The sequence below is a fragment of the Heloderma suspectum genome, chromosome 2 (assembly GCF_057233095.1).
Source record: "Heloderma suspectum isolate Gila_16-S chromosome 2, 16-S_ref, whole genome shotgun sequence".
In the NCBI taxonomy this organism is placed as follows: Eukaryota; Metazoa; Chordata; class Lepidosauria; order Squamata; family Helodermatidae; genus Heloderma; species Heloderma suspectum.
The window spans coordinates 325,594,750-325,612,880 of record NC_139459.1 but is presented as its reverse complement, the minus strand read 5'-3'; the positions used below and the strand labels follow the sequence as shown (position 1 = coordinate 325,612,880).

General features: G+C 44.7%; 1 protein-coding gene across 4 annotated transcripts in view; it reads right to left on the bottom strand.

The window, feature by feature from the left end:
* The window catches only part of EOGT (EGF domain specific O-linked N-acetylglucosamine transferase), a 31,973-nt gene extending 14,280 nt beyond the window's left edge, over positions 1 to 17,693 (bottom strand). The window contains exons 1-8 of one of the 4 annotated variants that reach the window (XM_084840436.1): positions 16,934 to 17,315; positions 14,827 to 14,906; positions 11,521 to 11,745; positions 9,656 to 9,756; positions 7,444 to 7,552; positions 7,249 to 7,343; positions 5,364 to 5,468; positions 2,288 to 2,394 (exon numbers count right to left, since the gene is read on the bottom strand). In XM_084840436.1, the coding sequence (XP_084696562.1) occupies positions 2,288 to 2,394; positions 5,364 to 5,468; positions 7,249 to 7,343; positions 7,444 to 7,552; positions 9,656 to 9,756; positions 11,521 to 11,730 (727 nt within the window). In that variant the 5' untranslated portion in view covers positions 11,731 to 11,745; positions 14,827 to 14,906; positions 16,934 to 17,315. The other 3 variants (XM_084840438.1, XM_084840437.1, XM_084840435.1) reach the window with 3 other exon arrangements.
* Positions 17,694 to 18,131: the final 438 nt, after the last annotated feature.

Sequence of the window (18,131 nt, the reverse complement as noted above, 5' to 3'; positions counted from 1 at the left end):
AAATGCTACATAAAAGAGTGCTACTATAGCACAGGTGTTAAAGGGGTGGAGAGGGAAGTTGGTAAGTCTCTCAATGAAATGACAACTTACTTATACACACAATTAAGCAACTCACTATCTCTGGGCCTCAGCCACCTCCATGATCTCCCTCTTGATATTGTAAGAGTTTAATAACACTAGCCTACTATTCAGGCCTGTCATTAGATGACTGAAAATTATGTAAAGTGCTTTGAGCACATAGGGAAAGTGCTACATAGATATAAAACTTTCTTATTATAGCAGTAATAAATATATTAAAGGTCTCAATTGCCCTTGGGAAAGAACCCTTGCATTTTAGTTGTCCTCATTTAGGACAGGCAAGCCCTTGGAAACATGTCACAGTTTTGAGTTTTAAAAGAACTAGGACCTCCATTCATGCCAACCAGGGAAAACCTGCTTATATTCTCTCTCTCTCTCTCTCTCTCTCTCTCTCTCTATCTATCGCATTTCTATCTAGCCTTTTTTCCTCTTGCAAGGAACCCAAGGCGGCTTACATTATCCTCCTCCTCCTCCATTTTGTCCTCACAACAGCCCTGTGAGGTGGGTTGGGCTGAGAGTCTGTGACTGGCCCAAAGTCACCCAGTGAGTTTCCATGGTCGAGTGGGGACTAGAACCCGGTTCTCCCGGCTCCCAGCCCAATACTCTTGCCACTACGCCACACTGGCTCTCTAATTAACATGGTTAATTAACATATTGACATATTAAACCATGTTAATCAGAACGTTGGCTCTGGCTAGGACCTTGAACCCAGTTCCAAAGTCTTAAGAATAGTCTAGGTCTGAAAAATCAATTTCAGCACCAACACGTTTTCCACACACACACAAAATGGTACGACAGGGATCGCGTGGCAGATGCTTGCTACCACTGACTTCAGTCTGCATACAACATCCATAGAAGTGGTGCAGTCATGTGCAGGCTACCCCTGCACACAGAACTTACCACAACTTACTTTTATCATGGCCTTCAATGTGCCTGGCAATGCTAAAACGCAATGGAATAAGAACTTAAGAAGAGCCATGCTGGATCAGACCAAGGGTCCATCTAGTCCAGCATTCTGTTCACACAGTGGCCAGCTAGCTGTTGACAAGAACCCACAAGCAGGATGTGAGTGCAACAGCACCCTCCCACCCATGTTCCCCAGAACTGGTGTATATAGGCTCACTGCCTCTGGTACTATACATTTGAGTGACCTGGGGGCCATCTACATGAGCCTTTTACTTCAGGGCGAGTATGAGTCGAGATACTTTTGATTAAATGACACAGTCGCCACTTCGCAGCCATCCATGGTTTTCTCCTGGAAAATGCGGATTTCCAAGGAAGCAGTTTGCTGCCATGTTTTTGGTTTCCTGTGATTGCAAGCCATCTCTCCCTTCCCCAAACCAACTCTGCATTTTGGGGTGGGCATGTTGTAGGCATGCGTAGTGCTTACGTCAATCTGTGATGCTCCTTTACTCCCCCATCCCTTCTCAGCTGCGCAGTTACAGAGGCACAGAGAGACGTTTTCATCTATTTAATTACACTTTTGCACATTTTTGCAGCTTCGTATCTTTGTAAGGGTTGCTTTTGGACTCAGTCCCCAAGGGCCAGGGAGGGGGGCTTGGGGGAGGATGAACATCACTCCGGGCACCATATCAGAGCAAAGGGTAGGCACGTACCGCTCATGCTTGTGAGTGCGAACCATCACAAGAGTCTCAGGCTGAGGAACTGACAAACAGATGACGTGGAAATGAAGGAGCACAAAACACTCACTTTTTACCTAACAAGGGACGGAAGGGCACAGCAGAGCCCCTCAAATACAAAACAGCCACTGAAGTGTTGCACCCCCACACTCACTGAGCTGCACAGCTGCACATTTAAGCATAATCACAAAAAAGGGCACAGTGGAGTCTGTTAGGGAAGCGCTCAGTAAATCTCGAGTGTATACCACCAGAAGCTACTTCGAAGCTGTGATACTGCGCATTTGCGACGGAGTGGAGGGTGAAAGCAGTGCCATGTAGATGGTGTCCTGCACATGACCACCTCCAAGTATGCCATCAGTTGGTTAAAGGCAACACCACTAGCAGATGTGAGAATCAGCATATGCAAAAACTGTACTTCCTTATGCAGAAGTGCCCCCTGGGCATTAAATCAAAACATACTCTGAAATTGAACATACTTGTAGAAACATGGCATCTCTTCTTATGATGCAGAAAGTGGAAGCCTACTTTTATTACACTATACAGTACAGAAACATAGAAATATCTTGTACCTGCATCAAACTTCATGAAATAAGTTGACTTGTCAATGATGACATCACAACTGCCATCTTCCATAGGATTGAAGTTCAGTTCTGTATATTTCTGGAGCTCAGCAAACCTGTAATTATGGTAATAGAGGTTGCAAAAAACATACCCAGGGTTGATAATTTCAGCAATGCACCATGCAGACTTCTCTTAATATTGGCGAAGTTTGACAAAGTTTCACAATTAAAATTATTTTTAATTGTAACTGAAGCTTCTTCAGTAAGGCTTCAAAAAGGTTAAACTCTGCCTTTGATCTTAGGAACAAGTAAAATCTTTGATCTATAAATCAAGAGCTGGGCAAAATTTCAAGAGAGAGAGCCTCTCTGTCCATGTTTCCCAGATCCAGTTAATTTGAATACATCGAGGCTCATGTCAAATGCATTGACCATGATTTTCAAGACATTTCAGCAAAGACATGAGTTATTAATGACTGCAGGCACAACACAGATAGAATTTGAGACCAATTAGCAGGAACCATTTAATAGTCTAACTCTAGCAAGTTTCCTCCATGAAGTATTACCATTTGTCTGGGACTCAGTAGATAAAGCTCGAGCCCTTCTGATGCACTGCCTGGCCTTTTGGGAAAGGGACAACTAGATTTGCTGAATGGGGCTAAGGCATGAGGTTTCCCATGGTAGCAGGGATGTATTTGAAAGTGGCCTGTTATTAAAGGTTCAGAAGAATGTAAACATGGTTTTTAAAAAAAGCCTATTTCTAAGATATATGAAGATTTGCAAGGGCTGACACAAGCTTTGCTTTAGGACAAATTCTACAGGAAATTGTTATAGACTAAAGGTATGCTTTCATATACCTGAACACAGAGGCTAGGAGCCAAAACTACTTTAAGAGTGCCCACTGTTTCTTTTTAACTTTGAACAGCAGCCGCCCCATGCTACATCGCAAATAGCTTTTGAAACTCCAATCAGTTGAGATGTTTTCATTATTATTCGCATTTATACGCTACAATTTTTTTTACTAAAAAGCTGTCAAGGTGGTGCACAACAAATAAAAACAATTACATCATAAAACTATAAACCAGGACATTAAAAATATTAACAGAATTACATAATTTAAGGGAGCAATCCTACCGGGAGAGGCGGCTGCCTCTGAACTTGGAGATGACTGCCTATCCAATGCCGCGTAGAAGACGCGCGGAGGGGATCATCCCCTCCATGCTTCAGCCACCCTGCACTTGTGGCTAGACAGTCAATTTCAGCTATCTAGCCACAGGAAGGTGGAGCAGGGGAAGTGGCTGCCAGATGACACGTGGGATGAGTTGTACTGGTATTTCCGCCTTCCCTGCTCCAGAACGCCCCCCAGAATGCCCCGTTTTTGCCTCTCTGCACTCCTCTTCTGAGCATGGAGCACGGGGCCATTCTGAGCTGCCTGTGAGGCAACACAGGAATGGGGGAAGGCCAGTTCTTAGGGGACCAACCTTAGAGCACAGGCTCCGAGGTCGGTTACTGGAAACTGACATATCCTATGGCCGTCTAGCTGCTGCCTAGCTGCCATAGGATTGCTCCCTAAAAGGCGAAATTAAAGAGATGCATCTTCACGCCCTTTCTGAAAGCCAAGAGGGTAGGGGCCAAGCACAATTCCTGAAGAAGTGCATTTCACAGTTTGGGAGCAACATAGGATAAAGCCCTTTCATATATGCCCAACAAACAGGCCTCTGTGGGTAATGATGTCCTCAAAATGGCCTCTGCTACAGATCTTTCCCCCTCCCCAGTTTTTTATTGTGAGTTTTAACAAAACAAAACAAACTGAAACATAACAAAACCAAAAAAATAACAAAATTTAAAAAATACAACATATCCTAAAAACCTCAGTTTCAAATATTACAATATTCGAGAAGAGAAAAAAGGGGAAAAATAGGTTACACATACACTTCAGTAAAAGCAGACCAAGTTACACCTTTATACCACTCTTTCAAATGTTGCTAGTGTTGTTAAGTCTTCGGTCTGTTGTGTTACAGGCAGTGGGCTTTTATCCTTCCAATATCATAATATCAGTCTTTTAGCAACCAGAAGGGCGTGAAAAATCCATTTACGCTGACCATGTGTTACATTCCAAGAAGCAGGTAAGTAATTTAAAAGAACATTTACATCAGTAAATATTAAAGAGCTTTCCTATACAAAATGTATCCGTATAATAACTTCCTCCCAAAAGGAGGCAACCACTGGACATTTCCAAAACGTATGAATAAGAGAAGCATTGACTGCATTACGCCTCCAACAATTAGCCAAATTTGAAAAGCCTTTATTAAAAAAAGTTGTGGCGTCCAATAGACCCGAAACATACGTTTTTGCTGAATAAGGCGTAACTGAAGATCCATTGATCCTCTGCTGCAGATCTTAATAACAAGAGAGGTTCATAACCAGACAGGTGATCCCTTAGATAGCCAGTCCTAAGCCATTTAGGGACAAAAAAAGTCCTACAACTACCAGCATGCCCCAGCCAGGGAGTTGTAGGAGTTTTTTTCTCTCTAAACATGCATAGGATTGTGCCCTTAGGGCTTTAAACGTTAAAATCATTGCCTTGAACTGAGCGCAGAAAACAAGCAACTAGTGCAGGTCTTTCAAGACAGGTGCATTACGGTCTCGATACCATGCACTGGTTAGCAAGGTGTTTGTCACATAGCACTGGGGTGTTCATGCTCAAGAAACAGCACTCTTGGATGCAAGAAATGGCAAGGTTCTTTGCATACAGGCCACAGAGAATAGGCCACAGAGAAAAGGCCACACCTATTCTTAGCTCTGTTCCCAATTAGCACTTATACATTTTCCAGATCTCATTAGAGGGTGCAATGTTGCCACAGTGACCCACTATTCTGAGTTAATATCCTAACTCTCATCTCAGTCATTGTCCCACTGCTCCACCGTTACAGAAGACTTTTTCTTCCTTAAAAAACAAAACCCAGTTATGATCTTTTGGGATGGGAGAGAAAGGGAGTTTCCAACCTTGCACAGTCCTGGCAGCTAAGCTGTTGCAGATTTGTCTGTCATGGAGAAATAAGACAGAGGTTATAGCCAGAGATCTTACCAAGACTGTAGAGGACTCTTTCGCTGCCCTTCAGCAAGGAAAGTTTGAATGTCCATAGTGCAGTGACCTCCAATTTGGCCCCTCTTGAAGAAGTCTTCATTAAATCTAATGTAAGAAAGAATTAAAATACTATCAGCACAAGGTCAAAACAAGTTCAAAGTCAGAGTCAGTTCTAGACTGAACAACCATGTAACCACTCTCTCAGCTACCAAAATGCTTCGAGACGACAATGTTTGGCATTGACCAGTCACATGCTTAAGCATGCAACTATTTATTTATTTAATATTAGTATTTATATACTGCTTAATATAATAGAATCCCTAAGCAATAACAAAAAGCCAATTCCCACAACAGTGCAATCCTATGCATCTTTACTCAGAAATAAACCCCACAGTATTCAACAGGATTTACTCCCATGTAGTTGTGCATAGGATTGCAGTCCAAGGCTACAACCCTAAATATACTTACTTGTGAGTAAGCCTCAATGACTGTAGTAGGACTTCCTTCTCAGTAAATAGGCTTAGGATTGCATTGCCAGTGATGTATTCGAAACATGGGGTGCATGGATCTATGCAGAGTTCCAAAACGGTGATGCCATTTTAGCTATGTGGATTGAATTGTAGGCGAGATGCACACTGAAGCAAACTGACAATCTATGTGTTAAGTGAACAGAATGCTGTAGCAATCACATTGCCATCTGAGGATGTGCTCAACATACTGCACAGCCCCCCTCAACTCATGTTTTCAACACACTAGTTTGGCTCCTGGGAAAAGCCCTAGTTTTAATTATTTTGCTCCTCCTACAAATTCTACAAACTTCTTTTTGCATCTAGAAAAACTCAGTTATTTCATATTGATTATTTTTATACTGCAGTCCATTAAAGATTTTGTTTTTCCTTATTCATGCTAAGTTGTGAATTTATGTTCATAACTCTCCCCTCCGCAAAAAAATGTTTGTCTGTGTGTGTGTGTGTGTGTGTGTGTGTGTGTAGTCACAAGGATGAAACAGGAAGGAAATCACCAGAAACTGTAGTTAGTTAACACTATGGGACTGTTCACACAACATGCTAACCCACACTCAGTGGTTGAGTGTGGGTTGTTTGTTGAACCATGGGTTAGCATGTTGCTTGAACACAGAACATTTTCTGCAGGGTGGCTTGTTAACCACTCTGAACAACCCAACAACAAACCATGGGTTCTCAAGGTGGCTTTTTCGAGAAAAATAAGCAACACTGCATGGTTAACAAGCCACCCTGAAGAAAATGTCCTGGGTTCAATCAAGACATGGTTCAACAAACAACCCACAGTTCAACAACAACCCACACTCAACCACTGAGTGTGGGTTAGTGTGTTGTGCAACCCCAGTCTATGTTTAGCATGTAGAATGCCCCTGGTTCAATTCTGGGTATATCCAGTTAAGAAGATCAGATAGTGGGCAATGTGACAGACCTTTGCTAGAGACTGTGGAGAACTGCTGACAGTCAGAGTGGACAATGCTGGGCAAAATGAATCATTGGTCTGTCTGGATATTACACAGCTTCCTGTGTTCCTACATTTCCCAGGTAAGTAAAACTGTCCCCCAAAGAAAGTGCAACGTATTACTTCTGAACCCTGAGCTTTCTTACAGACTATTCACACAGAATGCTTTTCTCTACAACCATGAAGGCCAGCAAGACACCCCTTTAAAAATAGAAAAGGACTGATTCCCAGACATCATCCTTGGATGATCAGGACACAGAAATCTGCATGACTGTGATTATGTATGTATATATATTAATGATAATTGGGAAAGAATAAGAAAGGCCCATAGGTCTTCTATGGATGAGCAGATTTGCTCAGCAAAGCTTCTTCCATGGGCTTTGTAGAATATAAGCAAGCCACAGACCTATCATGGTTTCTCTCTGGGGTCCTTAAATCAATGTACAAATTTCTTGCTCTGCAATACTGAAGGTAACGAGAGCATTCAAGTGAAGAATCTCCCTGCAAGAAAATGACAAAGACAAGAGCAATCAACTTTTAAAGAAGTGGGAGAAGGTGGAATATAGAAAGTAACTTTTTGAGTATATACCAAAGTGCTTACCATTGCCTTAGGTTTGCAGTGAATCTTCACTTCATTCATCCTCTCTTTGACATAACCAAAGTCAGCTTGCTTCCAGAACACATGCTGAGCTTCCTCAATGGTAGTAGCCCTGGAATGTAGGAAAAATGCAAAAGCATCCCTTTAAGAAAATGCCAGCCTTAACTATAGCAGCACATCAGGTGATGGGTTAATACATTCAACTACACAGCCTTGCAACACCATGAGGGAGTAAGTCAATGAAAAGGACTTTCCTATTCTGGCTATGGATGGAGAAAGCCTGGAGGCTTACATGTTTGCTAGAATGCACAAGGAGTTTGCTATTGGGTGGGAACTCATCATTACTAAAGATGTTGGGTTCTTCTAAATATTGTAGATGTATAATAGAATAATGTACTAACAACTGGAACCCTGCAACAAACTGTTGCAGCGTATCTCTGGTGGGTCTGTGTTACATGAGCCTGTGGTTGAAGGAGCTCGGGGGGGAAAGTTAGCATCAAAGACAGATGTTCCTGCTCTAACTTTAGTCTTACTTCATTTACAACGTTTATTTTATTTTAGTTTAATTTTTGAACTAAAAGTTCAACCAGCACAAGGCTTCTACATGCAACTGAGTGCTAGATTTGGCCCAGTAGGAAATCTAAGGGAGCAAAATAAATACATTTATTTTTGCTGCAACCCAGGAAGTATGGGAGATTTTTGACTGGGAATCCAAACCAACCTCAGCCCTTACTCTGACCTGCAATATTAACAGTGGAAACATTGCACAGCTGCCATAAGCTATTCTCTGCAATAGGCTACACTGTACATTTGTTGTATACTAGACTCAGCCCTATATGTCAAACTAGCCTATATGTAGTCTCTTCTTGTCAATTACCTAGTACACTTTATTCCCTTTGACAGCTGAAACATGCAAGGCAATAGACAAGGCAAAGCTATACGTTTGACAGCCATAAGTGCGCACTTTCGGAAATGCGAAAAACCAGGGGGAATAATAATTAAAAATCAGAAAGACATTTGCACACATTCACAGGGCCGAAAAAAAAGAATTTAAAAAATGGCCCCATTTGCGCAAATGTCGGGGCCCAATTTTTTTTTTTAAACGTCAGGAAACACAACCGGGTTTACGATCAGAGTGGGGAGGGCGACTTGGCAGCATACAAGATGAGTTCTGCTGCCAAGTCCCCTGGGATACCTGCTGGAGCCAGCTGGAGAATCCAGGGAGAAGGAGAGGGAGAACAACTCAAGATAAGCCCGATCATCTGTCGGGCTCATCATGGGCTGTTCTGCAGACAACTTACACTGCGTAGCTTACTTACCAGGGTGGGTTGTCATGTCATGCGAACTCACCCACAGTCTTCAAGGGCAGCACCATATAGATTGTGTTACAGTAATCTAAATGTGAGGTGATTAAGGCATGGATTCATGTGGCCAGATCCAGCTTCCCAAGAAGCTGGATATGGCAAACCAACTGGCATACCAACCAAAGTTGGTCAAGGGCACTCCTGGTCACCACCCCCAACTGACTTCCCAAGCTGCATAACCAAAAACCCTCAAGTCGTGTATATGATCCTGTGTACATAATTTTAAAAGAAGGCAAGTTTCTAGACTGCCTAGCTCTACCCAGGACTGATTCAAAATTTAGTTTTCATCAAGATCCTTCTATTAAGACCTGCATCAATGTCCTTTCTGCGTTATTAGAAGCGTGCCTCCTGAAAAGCCTCCTTGGGGCAGAAACTATCTCAGAATTGAACTTCATGTAAAATTGACATATAAGGAACAATTCGGAGGTGCCATGGATCTTACAGCGTCAACCTCAATACGAGGTGTGACAGAAGTTGATGGATAGTTACAATTGTTATCCTATCCTTCCTCAAAGGAGCTGAAGCGTGTATATGGTTCTCTCCCACCCATTCATTTTATTCTCACAACCACTCTGTAAAATAGCCAAGAGATGGTGACCCAGTGAGCTTCATTGCTGAGTGAGGATGGTGACCCCAGTCCTTGTCAGACACACTACCCACTATACCACACTGGCTCATAACATTTACACGTAGCATTTGGCATTTATCCAAGCATATTCAGCATTTATTCAAACACTGGAACCATCTTTTAGCACATCAAACTTTGCTACTACATAAATGAATTCAATGTTTTTGAAAAAAGAAATCGAATATATATGCAGTTACACTTGACACAATGTATGTATACTTACCACCCTGCCTCAACAGAATCACATGTTGGATATCCGAACCTGTTTTCTGGCTTGCATGATTTCTCATAACCCCAACAAGCTTTTAATTTCTTCAGGTATTTCTGTCAACACAAAACCTCCATTAAAAATGGGATGGTATTACAGCAACTGATAATCGACTTCCAAGTAGTTATCAAACTATCTGGAAAATCTCAGCCTTGCTTGCAATTATCCAGTTTGCTAATATAAATATATCTTGTAGAAATGAACAGATAATTTGCAAAATAATAATAATAATAATAATCCTGTACTGTATGCACTTCAGAATCAATAACTGGAAAGATTTGTGCAATTCTATACATATATATTTATAATCTTTACTGTAAATCAGCCTTCCCCAACCTGGTACTGCCAGATGGTTTGGACTACAACTCCCAGCATTCCTGACCATTGATGCTGCTGGCTGGGGCTGCTAGGAGTTGTAACCCAAAACATCTGGAGGACATCAGATGGGGAAGGTTGCTGTAAGGCTATAACTTTATGTAAAATTAAACACATCGCATCTGTCAATTTAAGGGTCATCTGCACAAGCAAATAAGTACTTAGCATAGGGTATGTCACCCACAACCTCTTTGGGTCAGTGGGCATATGTGGAAATTTGATAGTATGTCATAGGCACTCTCACAAAATGGCTGCCATAGAGGCTGTCCATTCATAAAATGGCTGCCATGGTGAAACACTTCATTTCCCAGAAGCCAAACTGATGAGACTAAGAGAAAAATAATTTCCCAAGAAACTAAATATAAGGCAGACATGGAGTCTGAACTCCAAAATACAAAATCACATTTCTGAACCCAAATAAAGGTGGCGCTGGAGTGCAGCACTTCACTTGGCAGCAAACTAGGGATGAACGGACTGTGTAAAATCCGCTCCGTCTGTGTTTTGCAGATTGTCAGGTGCCTTTCATTCCGTCATCCACCCACAGACAGATGCGAATTTTTTTTTTCATCATGAAAAAAAATATGGAAATATTTACACAAGTATTTACCTAAGTATTTACATAATTTATCCCAGTATGTAACATGTAGTGTATTGTCCCCTATTCCATTCTACATTTCCTCAGGGAAAACTTACATATTTTTTTATGGATTTACATACGTAAATTTCAGGAAAGTAAAAAAATCATCCGAAAGTCCACAGACTCTGCAGGGCCTGAGGAGGTCACTCCATAGTGGATTCCACAGGTCGGATTCTTAGAAATCCGAGTTCATTTTAATCTGTCTCGAATTTCTCCAGCATCCCTACAGCAAACCACCTCCCGGTTAATAAATAAAACAAAAATCAGGAGGGACAAGGAGTTTGGCGGGTGCCAAGCGAAGTGTCTGTGGACACACTGGAGACTCCAGGGGTATGTCAATTGCTCAGTTGGAGACTCCAGGGGTTTGTCAATTGCTCAGTGCCAGAAACAATGTATGTCAAAGCAACTGTGTGTGTGTGGTTTTTGATAAGCACTACTACTTTGCAGTCCATCAGACATTCACTCCAAAACAGCCTTAAGCCTCAGTGTGAATTCAACCCCCAAACTCCACAGTCAGCATTTTGCAAACAACAACCTCACTCTTTCTGTGTTTTGGTAATGTGTCTGAAACAACTACAAGATTCTGGTAAACACAAGAATCACATGATTTTTGAATGGGAAAGCACCCACTACCAGTAGTTTAAGCAGCAACAATTCCAACCACTGAAGCTACCAACTGGTTGAAAAAGAAGCCAGTTACCATCATCTTTAACCTCTGTGAGGCTGAAGCTGCTAGATGATCCCCGAGGTCCCTTCCAGCTGTATGATTCGATGATTCTAATAATAAAACAAGAAAAGGAGTACTTACTTTATATGGGCAATGAGGATCTTCCTTGCAGGCTGTGGCAACGTGCTGATTATTACGTAAAAAGTACGGGATATGCTCTTCTGGCAAGTTGATGTTTCCATAGCTATGTAATTGCACTTGTGGGGTACTGCTGCCATCAATAAGATTTTCATCTTGAGTCCTAGCCAAGATTTCTTGAAGCAACACTCCAAACGCAAGCAGCATTAACATGGTAGTTAGGAAAACCTAAAGGAAACACAACATGCATTTAAAGGTGACATAATTACAGTTCATAAGGCTCTTTCTATTAAATCATAAACCTATAATTTATTTTAAAAATCATGCAGCTATAGATCTTTTGTCTAGAAAGACTCTCTTCTTGGCATACACATATTATTACTGCTACAGATGTTAAACCAATGGGTAAAGGGAAGTTTGCTGTTCCCAAGAGATGCCTGGGAACTCAAGTCAGGAAACTATGCAGGCCTCCCAAGAGTTTTGTTTCCTCTGTGTCCCAGAATGAATGGGAACCAAAATAAACAAAGTCCAGAAACATCAGATCAGAATGCTATATTGCCTACTGTGTATGAGGATTTTATGAGATGTTGCATCTAGACCAACGGCTAAGAGAGGGGTTCAGATTCCATCAAACTCCATCCTATAGAGCCCCTTTAAGTTAAGAGGGAGTGGGGAGCCACTTCTGATGCAACTTTTCACACCACAAGAAAGCTCTTGAGATAATTTTCCTGGATGAAAACACATGAATACACAATTATATAAGAACTACAGAAACATGCACCAAGGTATGAGAATGTATATGGAAATGTGGCCATAAAGATGGACTATAGCCAATTAGGTGCTTACCTTTATATGCCCATATGCATTTATCTTGTGAAGTAGGGTAGTCTTTGCCCTTTGATTGCTAGGCATGCAAATAGATCTGAAGTGAGGACAGAGACTGATGTCACAAAGGCCCTGATCGCTCCCTAAAAGCAATGATATTTTATCTATTCAGTTCTTAGGGGGAAGAGACATTTAGATGTCTCTCTCAAACTGAAGGTGACAGGTTTTCCAAACACAGCCCTTTGCTTTCCCTTCTCTCTCAGCTTTCTGTTATTTCTATCGCCCATGCTGTCAAAGAAGTTCAGGAAGAGTAGGCAGAAAGAGGATTTGCAAATGTGAATTTATATAGAGCTTCAAATTTATATAGATTCAAAGTTCATCGGGTACATTACAGTGTAACCCTTACAACAACTCTCTAAGGTTAATAAGTACTTTTATCTCCATATTGCAGACTGCAAGAGAATGCAGCTTGCCTAAAGCCACCTGGTAAGTTAATGGCACAGGCAAGACAGCACAGGCTCTCTCTCTTAGATATCAAAAAGTTGATGAGCTCAAAAATGTATCTCACTCAGCATCAGCAATGGATAATGACAGAGGATGGTATCCAGTTAAGCCATCCTGTTGACTGAACGACTCCATCCAAGCAACAAGGAGAGAGGCAACTTCCCTTTCTCCCTGCAGCCCCGCCTCCTGCCCTCAAAATCTGCTCAGAAGCATTGGGGGAGCATATTTAGGGCACACACGGAGGTTGTTGTTGATGAATTCATCAACAGATTCAATTGTATCACCAGAGGCTTGAATCAGGATAAAGGATTAGTTAATGCATTTAGGGAGCAATCCTGTGACTGCTAGATAGCAGCTAGATGGCCATAGGATATGTTGTTTTCTGGGAACTGACCTCCCCCAACTTCCGCACTGTCTCCAAGGCAGCGCGGAACAGCCACATCCACCATGTTCACAAGAGGAGCGCGGAACGGCCGAAAAGGGGCGAGGCTGGGGGCTTTCTGGGGCAGCAGCCTCCTTCCCCGCTCCGTCCTTCCACAGCTAGACAGCAGCAATTGGCTGTCTAGCCAAAAAAGCAGGGCAGAAGAAGTGTGGAGGGAATGATCCCATCCATGCTTCTCCTGCCCTGCTTTGGATAGGCGGTCGCCTCCAAGTTCAGAGGTGGCCGCCTATCTGGATAGGATTGCTCCCTGCATTTCCTTCTCACCTCACTGTTTACAATTCCACCCCATTCTTCCATCATATGTACTGTATATATACTTGAAACTCTTGAAACCACTTTGTGCATTTGATGAAGGGACTATAGTCCATGAATGCTCATGCTAGAATAAATTTGTTAGTCTTGCCACAAGACTCTTTGTTGTTTTTGCTGCAATAGACTAATATGGAGAGCCCTCTGGAAATTGTTTAAATCAGTGGTGGGAAGAAGGTAGATCATGGTTCCCTGGCCAATTTCCAGTGACTGCTAAGTTCCTGATGGCTGCTCAGTTTGTACAAAAAATACTGAGCTAGACAGACCATTGCCTGATCCAACAAGGCAGTTTTAATGTTCTTGAGCAAGAATGCATATTCGGGATTAGTTATGCCTTAACTGCTAAGGGATAAGGTGTTTTGCTTTGTAAAATTAACACATACTGATGGATCACGGCTATTCAAACAAAAAGTGCCTGTGGTCCACCGATCTGTTTTAAATTTGGAGAGGGAAAAAAAGGAGGAACACACAAGGTTGAAGTCAGCCCACCCTTGGGGTAAATTATAAACTTTTATGCATAGAATTCTTGGACTACATTTGACCATGCAGAATTTTCTCCAGTGTAGCAGCATAATAATAGGACTAAACCCAATGTTGCTCAGACTTGCACTTGCACAATGGGACTTCCCCCTGCTCCCCTCCACGACAGCCCCCCATGTGGCCCTCAAATCTGCTCTGGAGGGTCCCCAACCCTCCAGAGCAGGTTTGGGGGACAAGGAGAGGGTGCGGGGGGCACGGGCAATCCATTTCATCAGCAGTTTCCTTTTCACTGGCAGATGGCCAGCGTTAGATACAACCCATAATCTGGATATTTTGAGTTTTCAGATACCAACTTTCAGCTAGTTAACTTGTAACAATTATTTCTTGTATTTATTTTTTATGTCTATATCCTGCTTTTCCTGCAAGGAGCCCAAGGCAGCGTACCTGGTCCTCCTCCTCTCCATTTTATTTTCACAACAATCCTGTGAGGTAGGTTAGGCTGAGAGCAAGTGACTGGCCCAAAGTCACCCAGTGAGCTCCATAGTCTCCCCAGTCCTAGTCCAACACTCTAACCACTACACCACACTATCTTTCACACTGGCTTTCCAGAAAGTTTAACTTAATTTGTTCTGTCTTGTGGCCTGAAAATCTCAGTTCCAAACTTGACCCCTTTTCCACAATTCATCACAAAACACATACGATGAGTATTAGATTTCATTCCCATAATACATATCATCACGTTCAACAACCTTGGCATTTATGTGCAACTGGGAAACGTCTGGCAAATGTATGGGCTTCCCTCTTTGTTCACAGCTCTGGGTCCTTGGGGCTGAATGGGGAAAAAGAGAAAGATGTCAAGTGTCAGCCTCCCTGCCTGCTGCAGAGCTTTCCAGCAGAACTTGTGTCATGAACCAGCCCCATGATTTTTTCCCCCTCCCCCAGTGCCAGGGCTCAACCCAGATAATGCAATGCAACAACAATGAAAATTCATTCTAAGCATATACTTAGAATATAGATACTCTATACTTAGAGTATCCTTTCTTCATTGTTGAAAACCATATCCTGGCCCCCAATCTGGGATTAGTAGATAGGTGGGGGTTAGACGTAAAAAGGGTGCAGGTTCCACAGCTCTGCCCTTTCTGTCTTGCTGACCTTGCTGCTTGAAACTGTCTCCCAGAGTACGTGAGTGGTGCCATCCTTCAAATCCTTCCTTAAGACTCATGTTTTCGGGAGGCCTTTGACACTTTCTGCTAGTTCCCATGCCCCAAGATATTTACTAAGACTGTAGTCAAGCCTAAGGACATGTAAGCAAAACAACGACATATTCTTTCCCCATTTACCCCTGCCCTTAATCCTTCTCATTCCTCTTTTGTTTCCCCTGTGTCAAATTTTAGATTGCAAGCGCCTTGAAACAAGTATCTGTCTTCTGATACATTGCATACTGGTGGCACTATATAAATAATATTAATGATGACGATAAAACACCCATGCAGAACCATACACACACTACAGCGTGTTGTAGTGGCTAGAGTGTTGGACTAGGAGCTGGGAGATCCGGGTTCTAGTCCCCACTCGGCCATGGAAGCTCACTGGGTGACTTTGGGCCAGTCACAGACTCTCAGCCCAACCCACCTCACAGGGTTGTTGTTGTGAGGATAAAATGGAGAGGAGGATAATGTAAGCCGCCTTGGGTTCCTTGCAAGAGGAAAAAAGGCGGGGTATAAATGCAATAAATAAATAAATAAAATGCAGAAATATATACCAGACAGGCCAAGATGTAGAACTAGAGGGAAGGAGGCAGATTTACTTAATATAAGGATGGGCCCCTGAAGATATAGGAATGGGAGGAAAATGGAGACAGTGATAAAAAGAAAAAGGATCGCACATTTATACCTTCTCCACTGGTGTCTCCAAGTACAACTTCTGGACTACAACTCCCATCAGCCCCAGCCAGCATGGGCTATGGTCAGGGATGTTGGGGGTTGTGGTTCAAAACATCCAGAGGGCGCCAGGCTGGGGAAGACACTAGCGGACAAAGGAATTGTGCCAAAGGCTTCATGGAAAAGGTGGGTTTTGAGAAGGTTCAAAGGAAGAGATCATGACGGTGTTGGGGGGGCGGGCAGTTCAAGGCATAAACCTAGTAAGGAAGAAGGGGGCCAGCCGCTGAAGGAAGCAGAAGAGCTTTGGACAGCTGAGAAAAGTTGGACCTCGAAGTGCAGATATGTCTTTTATTTGGGCCACCAGGTTATACGGTGCTGAATTTAACGGGATTGGCTTTACTCTCAAGTCAGAATGGATAGGATCACAGTCTCCCCATCTCCCCCCCCCCCCCCCGCCAGGCAACAATAGAACACCCTACTTCAGCTTTCCCTAATCTGGCGCCCTCCCCATGTTTTGGACTACAACTCCCAGCATCCCTGACCATGGGCCACTCTGCCCGGCTCTGATCGGAGTTCAAGTCCAAAACATCCGGAGGGCACCAGGCTGGGGAAGGCTGACCTACTTCTTCCAAAACCGAGACAGCTGCATCAAGTTCAAGCCTCGCCTCTCCCTCCCCCCCCCCCCCCGGCCCTCCATCTGTCAGGTTACAGAAGCGCCTGTAAGCGATGGAGAGATGAGTGGGATCCGCAAGGAGGCGACACCTGCGCCGAAAGGATTGAGCGGAACAGCCCGCCCGGTGGAGGGAGAGCGGCACTCCCGCCGCAGCCGGAGGAGGAGGAGGAGGAGGAGGAGGAGGAGGAGGAGGGGGCGGCCGGGGGCGCTCTGCCCTGCCTGCAGAAAGAGAGCTCCCGGGGCCGAAGCGCGAGGGCTGCGCGCCAAGCTCGCTGAAGGAAAAGACGCCCGTCCTTGCTGTACCTCACGGAGAGGGACCCGGAGACGCCCCGACGAACCGAGGCCAGCCGCGACCAGGCGCGCCCGCGCTCAGCCCCGCGCACCGCAGCTTCTCCCGCCCGGAGGACGCGCCAGCCACTGCCGGGACTCCGCTCCAGCGGCGCCGAAGGGGCAGAGCGCGGCGGCGGCGGCGAGCGGAGGGAGGGGCCAGAAGGCGCCGGCTGGCTCAGCCCTCCGGAAACCAGGCGGCTCGGCGGCAGGCCGGGGCCGCTCGCGGCGCGCCCGGGCTGGGTTGCGCGGTCGGGAGACGCAGCCCAGGCAGGTGCCGGTGACTCACGGGGCCGAAGGGAGCAGCCGCCGAGCGAGAGCCTGGCAGGAGCCCGCCGGCTTGGCAGCCCAGGACCGCTCGGGGCTGCCCGCCTGACGCACCTGACTCGGCCCGCCCCCGGCTGAGGGAGGGAAGCCGCCGCGTCGCCCCGGTGCGGCGGCCCTCTTGGCCAAGGGCGCGCTCGCCAGGCCGGAAAGGCTGCGAGCAGCGAGGCAGAGCAGGGGAGCCTGTCTTGGCTACAGCTGAGCCGCCGCGCCTCGCTCTACGCGGAGCTTTCTGGGAAGCCGCCAGGACCACGGGGAGGGCTCTGGGGCGACCCTCTTTGACCCGAGGTCAGCCCGAAGCAGCAGCGTCGTCAGGCCCTTTCCTAGGACCAACTGGAGGTCGCAAAATAGCGAGCCGAGCTCCTGAATCTCAAGCAACTCTTCCATCCGAGACGATGCTCAGCGGAAAGGGGCCGGGGGGGGGGGGGGAGGCGGAAGCAGAGAAAATAAGGATGTCATTGGTACCTTACAGGGTACGGTGGAGGCCAGCCCGGCCGCTCCGAGAATCTTGAGAAGTCTTTTTGCCGGCTAAAAAAAGTTAGTCTGCGCCAATCGCGAAAGAGCTGAACGACGCACCAAAGCATACGGCGGAACGCGACATAGTCTACAAAATGCGAACCAAAAAAGAGACTACTAAAAATGTGTCCTCCGCTGTAGCTTCGTCTTCTTTTCATTTTTACTGTAGAGTAAGTGCAGAAGCCCCGATCCATATCGGGACCTTTGCATTGGGGTGGGTGGGTTAAGGGGGCTTTTAAGACCAGTACCCGGTACCTACCCTAGAGTAAAAGGAAAACAAGACTTAGCTGCTGGACACACATTTAAATTAATATCTTCCTGGTCCTTAGACAAA